The sequence below is a fragment of the Stegastes partitus genome, unplaced genomic scaffold, assembly GCF_000690725.1.
Source record: "Stegastes partitus isolate 25-593 unplaced genomic scaffold, Stegastes_partitus-1.0.2 Scaffold1150, whole genome shotgun sequence".
Lineage (NCBI taxonomy): Eukaryota > Metazoa > Chordata > Actinopteri > Pomacentridae > Stegastes > Stegastes partitus.
Genome location: NW_007578881.1, coordinates 77,221 through 86,489, shown reverse-complemented (window position 1 = coordinate 86,489; position 9,269 = coordinate 77,221). Strand labels below are relative to the sequence as shown.

Here is a 9,269-nt window from a genome sequence, read left to right as displayed (position 1 = left end):
ACACATCCTACCTTTTTTTTTTGTACAAAGATCTCCTTATTGATTTAAAGCTCCAATCTGTAGCTGGTTTTCAGTCCCACATTTCAAGCCCTATTTGATGCCACTCTAATCCATTTTTCCTTTTTCATCTTGGAACAAAGTTGACGCTGCATGCACACTTCACATGCCACGCAACTCTCCCCACAGCAGCAGGTAGGAGACATGGAGCGGTCACCTAAGTTCACGGTTTTGCCTTGTGTTCCTCTTTCAAATGCGCAACTTGCTTCTCCAGCAGCTGCTTTTACATCAGTTTTTACCTGCCCTCATTTTTCTAGACATTTCTTTCTGTAAACAGACCTTATTATATTATTGTAATTGATTCTCAGCTTTTAAATCTCATTTATTTAAGCTATTAAGTGTGAATGCGAAATCTGGTAGCATAATAAGTTGAAGCGTCTCTCGAGACATAACAGAGCAACAAATGATTGTTTTTACCTTATCTGACACTCCACAGTGTAATTGTGTTGAGACTTCAGGCAAGGCATCAAATTCTACTTTAAATCGAGGCACGTAAAATGAAAGTGGCCTGTGAAGTTACACACATACACCTCATATCATTTTACATTTCCCAGTTGCACTAATCCAAGCACCAACAGCGCCTAAAGGATGCTCCAACTGGTTTTGGTGTGGAGCCCAAAAGCTCCCCCGGTGTGCTGAGAGCAATGACGCTGAAGCTCCCAATGATTCACCGTTTGTTTTAACATCGAGGGAGCTTGTAGGTGTTCTTGGATTTAGGGTACCACTTGGCATCATTTTGCCGCAGTACTCACCGATATCCCAGTTGTAGGCATTGGCCTCCATCTCCATCTTGCCGATGATGTACCAGATGCAGGCCATCCAGTGGGCCAGAAGGGCAAACATGGACATCAGCAGGGTCAGGACCACTGTGCTGTGCTGCGAATAGCGATCCATCTTCTGCAGCAGCCGCAGCAAACGGAGCAGACGCACAGTTTTTAACAGGTGCACCACGGACACCTGGGGATAAGGAACGAGAAACCAAGGTGAATTTATTTTTGGGATGCAGGTGGTGAAATTATCAATTTCATACAGTTCTTGTCATGAACAACATGTCGGGGAAAGCAAATAGGTATTGATGGCTTTTTGTTTTGACATATTAAGGCATCTGTCTTTGAAACAGCGTCTATTATAGTCATATTCATAATTTAAATAAATAATAAAACAGAGCAGTCACGTGGAAAAATCTAGAACCACATTTATTACACCTTCAAATCCAAGAGATTAGAATCAGGGTTTTCAGAATCGGTGCCAATGATCAGAGCTTCTTTTGGCTGTGACAGGTGGAACACTGTCTTATTTAAACCTTTGAGATCTAGAGTCTACAGTTCTCTTCACTGTCTATGAAGATTCTCAGTCATCCAGGTCATTCTCGTAGTTTAATCGTAGCAACTGGACTTGCTTGAGTTTCTTGAAGACGTTTCACCTCTCATCCAAGTGGCTTCATCCGTTCTGACTGACGAGTTGGAGGTTCCAGATACTTATATCCTAAAGGAGCCATTAACACCTGAGTTTCGGTTTCAATTATGGGTTTGTTGCTCCCCCGCCAGCATTATGTGGGTCGCTCCCCCTGCCACAACGGGGTTCGTTAGGGTCTTTTGTAACTAGGTGTGAATGCAGTTTCATGTTCTCTTCACTATTTAAGTGTGTGTTGTATCATCAGGCCAAAATCTAAAGAGGCTTTCAGAAACAAACACTGTGAATGCCCAAGAGTCTGGCAACAGGTTTAAAAAGATCTCCAAACTATCTGAAAGAAATCATTCTGCTGTTAGAAAAATCATCTACAAATGGCGTCCATTTCAAATGACCGCTGCCAGGACTGGCCGTCCCTGCAAATTCAGTCCAAGAGCAGAACATTTGATGCAAAAAGAAGTCTCCAAGAAGTCCAAAATTTCATCACAGGATCTGCATTCAACTACAACTACTGGTGTCAGAGTGCATGGAAAAGCTTTTGCCGTCCAAAAAGATCCTCAAAGCAAAACGGCAGTCTGCCAGTGAATATGTGCCACCGCAGGAACCAGACAGCCTGCAGACACTGATTCAAAAATACATTCTGCATCATATCAAAGAGTTCTTTAAGTTAACGTAATGCCCGTACACAAGCTTTCAACAGGAAAATGATCCTAAACACGTAGACAAAACAAGATATCGAGTGAAACAGCCAAGTCAAAGCTCAGATTTGAGTCTCACTGAAACGTTGTCTGGGTTCTGAAGCAGGCAGTACATCCAAGAAAACCTTCAAACTTCTTGCAATTGAAGGAATTTTGCGTGGAGAATGGCCAGCAAGAGTGGAGAACAAATATGTAAAATGCCTAGAAGAAGTTATTTTTGCTAAAGGGTGCAATGCTGCCTTCTGATCCCAAAGGTATAGTCACTTGTTTTCACATCTAGTGACACTTCTGGACAGTAACTTAATGAAACAACAAATTTTTCTTGTAGTTGTGTTAAAGTATCTTTACCTGTAGTCACTGTACATTTAAAAGAGGATCCAAATGTCCATGATTTATCACTTTAATATACAAACAAACGGGCTGCAAGGTGGCGCAATTGGTAGCACTGTTGCCTCGCAGCAAGAAGGTTGCCGGTTCGCGTCCCGGTGGGGGCACTGGAATCTTTCTGCGTGGAGTTTGCATGTTCTCCCCGTGCAGTGTGGGTTCTCTCCAGGTTCTCCAGCTTCCTCCCACACAGTCCAAAAACATGTTGAGGTTAATTGGTGATTCTAAATTGTCCGTAGGTGTGAATGTGAGTGTGCTTGGTTGTTTGTCTCTAAGTGTAGCCCTGTGATAGACTGGTGACCTGTCCAGGGTGTCCCCTGCCTTCGCCCTAAGTCAGCTGGGATAGGCTCCAGCCCCCCCGCGACCCTAGTGAGGATTAAGCGGTGTATAGATATACAAAAAAATGCACATCAGTATCATCACTATAAAGCAAAACTATATCATAATACAGACATAAAGCGAGTGAAACGGAAATGTCTGAAAGAGAGGAGCAGAGCGCAATCGTTTCCCTTTTTACAGACAGTTAATCTCATGAGAAGAGTGATAAACCGGCGTAACACACACACACACACACACGCAGGCACACAGAGTGACACACGGCTGCATGCACACACTAAATAAAGTGGTAAAAAGCATGCTTCACGTCCTCTCCAGCGTCCGCTCAAACGCTCTCCCATTCTATAATTAGAACTTGACAACTGCTTGTAAACATTTCTACAGTATGATCTATATGAAGGTTTCCTGATGAAGGACTCTCGGATGTAAAAAATACCAATTAGAGCAATCAGGCGTTTGCTCGCAGGTGTGTTTGTTTTGTTGTTTTTTAACTTCCAGTCCTCACCATCAGCAACATTGCTTTCTTCTTTTGTTGCCTTTTCTAAACTTCTTTCTTTCCCTCCCCTGCAGCAAATTAAACCGCTCCGGCCGAAGCCTTCTTGCGTCGCTTTTCTGATTTACGCACACAATGTTTAATTCCTTTTCACACCTTTCCTACTTTCATGTACTGTAGATGTGATGTGAATGTCATCCATTGTGCACCTGCTCCTCAGGCAATCTCCACCAACAGTCCATCATTTGGGGCTTGCCGTCGTGTATCCCCAATGGAGGTATGCACACACACACACACACACACACCAGCTATTATTTCGGAGGATATAGGCCATGGAGGATATTTGATGTATGTTTCATGTGTGTTTCTGTAGTGGGGAAGGGATGAGGGAGGGATGGCGAGTGAATAAGTGGGACATAAATTCTATAGAAAATGTATGTATAAAGGAATAACAGAGGGATGATGTGCGGCAGAGGTAGAGAAGAAAGGTGGGAGAGAGAGAGAGAGAGGGCAAAAGAGAGAATCAGAGCGTCCGAACAAAGCCATGTGTGGACGGTCCTTATCAGAGCTGCTCCTGCACACGGCCGCAGCATGTTTTATGGCGGTTTTTCCTCCATTCTCTCTGTGAGAAATAGAGAACTGGTGCAGCACGAGGGGTAATGAAGCCTCCTACCGAGCCCTGGGGAGAAGCTCCATCTCCTCTCCACCATCTATCACCACCGCACATCCCACCTATGGAGCGAGCAGCCTGCGCCGCATCCCATCCTCCTCCAGCAGCATGAGCAGTAAGCAATCTAAGGTACCCAACGATACGCACCTCCCGCCACTTTGTCCTTCAAGTTTTCTCCTTTGCCACTTCCCCCTCACCCCGATGTCATTCACATTTTCATTTCCTCTGCCCATCAGGTGTGAAATTTGCCTTTAGCTATCTGATTTTTTCTTTTTTTTTTAACTTTCCTTCAGCTTTTTTTTTTTTTTTAAAGGCAACATCTGCACATGAGACTATAACTTCATATAAATGCTCATTATTTCTCCCCCTGCAGCCACGCCTTTAGTCCTACAAGCCTATCGCAACGGCTTGACTGGTCGTGTGTTTTTATTTATTTTATTGATGCGTTTATTTCGGGCCGATAAGCATGAATAACGCTGTTATGCCAACAATGCAATAACACCAGGGAGGCATCCAGGTCCTGGAGACATATTCATAGGAGCTTTAATAATAGCACTTAATATCTAGTAGAGCTTTGCATAATCACCTCACTGCTGACCAAAATATTTTAAATATGTAGAATGGACGGTAAGCTGGTTTAATTTAGTACAATTTACATTTTAGACCAAATAAGAAGTGTATTGAAAGACAATGACAATGTTCATAAAAAGCTCTGAAAGAAGAAGTGCTTTAAAAAATAAGCTCTGTTTTTTTATATATTTTTTTCAGTTCCTCTTTTTTGTTGTCTTGAAAACTACTCCAGCTCCCTCAAACACATCTGTGGGGTCTTTTGAAATGTGCAGAAGTTCACAGGAAAAAAAAGAACCCTGAGAAGTAGGACCCAGTTGGTCAGAAGTAGCCTGATTAGATTGGATCAAATCCTGAAAATGGCTTCTTCAAAGAAGAAGAAGAAAAAAGGAATTCTGAAATCAGATTCGATCATGTAATCTAGTCTTGGTATAGATCAGGATCAAGTATGTGTTGTTGCAAAAAATCAGGACTACACTGAACCCAGCAGAAATCTGGATGGAGGTATTTCAGAAACAAACTGTAAAAGACTTTAAAATTGTTCAAATATTACAACATCTGTTCCATGTGCTGTACATATGCTCTCCTTGCATTTTAGGTTACAGGCTTAAAACGTTCTTCTTTGATAAAGCTCAGAGTTAAGGCTGCTCAGGTGATCCTGAACCAACCTTTAGTTATGCTGTTATAGGCCTATACTGTAGGGGGGAATTCCTCTTCTTTGCTGTTCTCTTTCTTGCTCCATACATTTATGCGCCACTAACTGTCACTAACTTTGTGTCTTCCTTCTCTGTAGTTTGTTCTCTCTGCAGGTGTCTCTGGATCTGGAGCTACATGTCTCTGACCTGCACTTATTCAACTCACCAACCTCCCCGGTGTTTATTGTTCTCTAATGCATTGTCTGTCTGTTTTCTTTTTGCTTTCCTTTCGTCTCTCGCCCTTTACCCTCACCCTGACTGGTCGAGGCAGATGAACGCCCTCACTGAGCCTGGCTCTGCCGGAGGTTTCTTCCTGTCAAAGAAGAGGTTTTTTTTTTTCCTTCCCACTGGATTCTTCTGGTTTCTCTCTGTAATATAATACTGTAAGGTCTTCACATTACAACGTGGAGTGGCTTGAGATGACTTACCTGTTGAAGTGCTGCTACATAAATAAAACTGAGTTGAATTGAATTTATATTTTTACACTTTATTTGTTTAACTCCTACAGTAATCAGTAAAATGAATGAAATAGACTTTAGGCTAAATATTAAGACTTTAAGTACAGTAAATGTAAAAAAAAAAAAAAAAGGGATTTTGTCTCCATCTGTCAATATAACAAAGTTTTCTAATTGTCAGTATCAGAAATAATTATATCATTGTGCCTCTTAAAAATGTCAAAAAGCAGGACAAATGGAGAACATTCTTTAATTTGTTAACCTCTACACATTAATACTTAAACGTGCATTCAAAATATCTAGATTGGATTTGTGAATAATGTATATTTGTTTGTGTTTATCTGTTCTGGATCAGATGATGATGGTGATGGGATGTTTGTGTTGTTTTATTGTGTTTTCTCCTCAAATAAAAACTCTTGAACAGACCCCATGTTGGTTATTTTACCAGTCATTCTTTAGTTAGTAGCCTACACAGAGATACGTAATCCCAATCGGAGAACAGGTAAACTGTATTTGGTCATCTTGAAAAGTTGGATTCAAAACGTGATTTTCAAATCCAAGTCGTTTCGAGCTAATAAATCTTTTTAAACAACTGGATCCAGGAAACAAGAGCAACGAAAAAAAGAAGTGCAATTTCATTACCTAACAGCTAAATGCCAAAACAGCAGAAACGACGGAGACATACGACAAAAACAAACTAAAGCAGAGCACATTTAGCTGCTGAGCCCCTGTGGTTCGCTTTTGGCTTCTGTCCACAAAAGGGACATCAGTCTGAATGCTTCGTCCTTAGAGGGGACATCACGCAGAACATTCGGCAATTACCAGCCACTGCTCTCCCCCCCGCGGCGATGAGGGAAGTTGTGGCCTAGTGGCCCTACACCCAAAGCCAGACCTACTGGGAACGTGTGGTATTTCCATTAATAGAGTTGGGAGCCTAACTGGCACCTTCGCCTGGAGCACACTTTCACTCCTCCTTCCCCTTCATAGTAAAAAACTGTTTTTCTTAACTAAGAGTTTTTCTATTTTTGCTCGTTAATCCTAATTAATCTGAAAAGACTGTTTAACTTCCAGCGCACACACACAGAACAGGAGATATTAAATCTGACCAAACCAAAACTGGACTAAAAATCACTTACTCCAGCTTTAAGGCGGATCTATCATCAATCCAATATTGTGTATTGAACCCTCTGATTCGCATTAGTGTGCTTCAGGAAGCAAACAGCGGTCAAAGTATCTCTCTCTGTCTAAATTAGAGGACCAGAAAGCAAAAACCTCACACAAGCCACCAATCAAAACCTCCCTATAGTGCAGTACTTCGATTGGGTGATATCATTCAGTCGGGGACAAGACAAGATAGTCCACCTAATTGCTCCAGAACTCGGTTTCGTCGTCCGCTCAACTATTCTTGAGGGGGCCGTGTATTTGACTCGAGCAGAACAGGAGAGGAAAAAAAAAAAAAGGTTTTAATGATTCGGATTTGATTGTTTTGTCAGAGCTTGTACAGTATGCGGAATCAATACGCCAAATCAAAGAGGCCGGGGCAGCTCTGGAAACAATCCACATGATCTATTCTTATGAAATGTCAAACGTGCTGGAGGTGCTGTTCTTTACAATGACAGGATTAGAGGCAGCTGTTACATCAATCGTGTATTTTCTTTGTTTTTTGTCCCCCCCACAATAGCAGTTAAAGTCATCTTTTATTTACAGCATCTCTTCTTTCGATGTTAATAAAAGCTGCATTAGATATGTGACGTTTCTTGGAAGTCAAATAGCAAAACAAATCTGGCAATCTGCACCGTGACTGTACTGTATCTCATCATTGACCTTCTATAATAAAGCTAGGGGAGATTCAGGAACCATTCAATGACTACTCACCACGCTGACTTTGAAGGCATAGAGCAGATCAAAGGGCAATGCGGCCACCAGGTCGATGATGAACCACGTGGTCAGGTAATGGATGCATATCTGTCGAGCGTCGAAGATCACCTGGCCCGACTTGCTGACGTAAGTGGTGCGAAAATTGAAAACAATATCTGGCAGAAAAACAAAAGAAAAGACAGGATTTGATCATAGAAAACGATGGTCGTCTTAAAAGCTCCATCATTCATTCTGGTGCTGAAACAGTGTATGAACCGACCTATTATGAACAATATCTCCACGGCAATGTCGCTGACAGTGGTGCTGCGGGTCAGGTCATCGTCGTCGCCGATGAAGCACACGTTGTACGGCACCGTCACCGCGACGTAGAACGTGGCGAGCAGAATCAGCCAGTCCCAACCCGCTTTGAATGTGCTGTAGTGAAGTAAGATGAATTTGGACTTCTTGGCATCTGCTACCTTGTACTCTGGTAGAGCNCAACCAAGCACACTCACATTCACACCTACGGACAATTTAGAATCACCAATTAACCTCAACATGTTTTTGGACTGTGTGGGAGGAAGCCGGAGAACCCAGAGAGAACCCACGATGCACGGGGATAACATACAAACTCCACACAGAAAGATCCCGAGTGTCCTCATCGGGACGCCAACCAGCGACCTTCTTGGTGTGAGGCAACAGTGCTAACCACTGAACCACCATGCAACGTCATGCAGATTAAAAAAGAAAAAAAAAAAAACGTACAGCATGCTTATTTACTTTATTTTGGAGATGCAACCTCTTGTCGAGTAGTGTGTGTTCTGAAGCACCATCTTTTGTTTATAAAGCATTTCCAGTTCAACCCGAGGGTGCACATCTTATTGTACGGGAACATCAGCGCATATTGTCATATTAAATGACAAACACCAGTGGTAGAGAAGCACTCAGATCATTTAATAAAGTAAAAGTAGTAAAGCCGCAATATGTTAAAGTCCTGCACTCCAATCCTCCGATACTTTTTGCAATGTTCCCTGTCAGTGTTTTACTATTATACATATGATTCTTATAGATCAATATTACATGCATATGTTGCATTTCACTGCTGTAGCTAAGTTTAACTCCTGTACTGTATATATAAGTGGGTAGTTCAGTCTAGAGCCATGCATCATGTTTTATAAGATTGTTATGTTTGTATCGTTGCTGTCCAGTGAGAATTTCTCAAAAGTACATTTTTCATGAGTTCAGAAAAACAGCCCTGTTTTCACTTCTGTGCCATTTTCCCTCTAAATCAAGAGGCTTTTTTGTTAAATGGTTAAATGGCTTAAGAAGTAGGGGAATGTTCTCAACACATAAATTAAGAAACTGTGAGTTTGTCAGAAAAATTTAAATGTCGTCTGAAAGGTAACTACAGCGAATGTAGTGGAATAAAAAGCAAAATATTGGAGGAGTGGAGTTGGAGTAGAAAGTTGAATAAAATGGAAAAACTTCAAGTAAAGTACAAATATTTTGAATTCATACGTTCTACTAAAGCTAATTCCAACACTTTTGTTGTTCACATATAAGCTGTAAAAGATCAAAATTGGTATTAGTTTTGAACTGTAATGTTTTGACCAACTTACTGTTATTTTACAGATTTCCCATGTTTTT

At 41.5% G+C, this 9,269-nt stretch overlaps 1 protein-coding gene across 1 annotated transcript in view; it reads right to left on the bottom strand.

The window, feature by feature from the left end:
* The window catches only part of kcnh8 (potassium voltage-gated channel, subfamily H (eag-related), member 8), a 44,700-nt gene that overhangs the window by 26,220 nt on the left and 9,211 nt on the right, over window positions 1-9,269 (bottom strand). The window contains exons 3-5 of the mRNA XM_008296763.1: window positions 7,903-8,109; window positions 7,641-7,798; window positions 810-1,014 (exon numbers count right to left, since the gene is read on the bottom strand). Coding sequence (XP_008294985.1) covers window positions 810-1,014; window positions 7,641-7,798; window positions 7,903-8,109 — 570 coding nt within the window. The remainder of the gene's footprint in view (window positions 1-809; window positions 1,015-7,640; window positions 7,799-7,902; window positions 8,110-9,269) is intronic.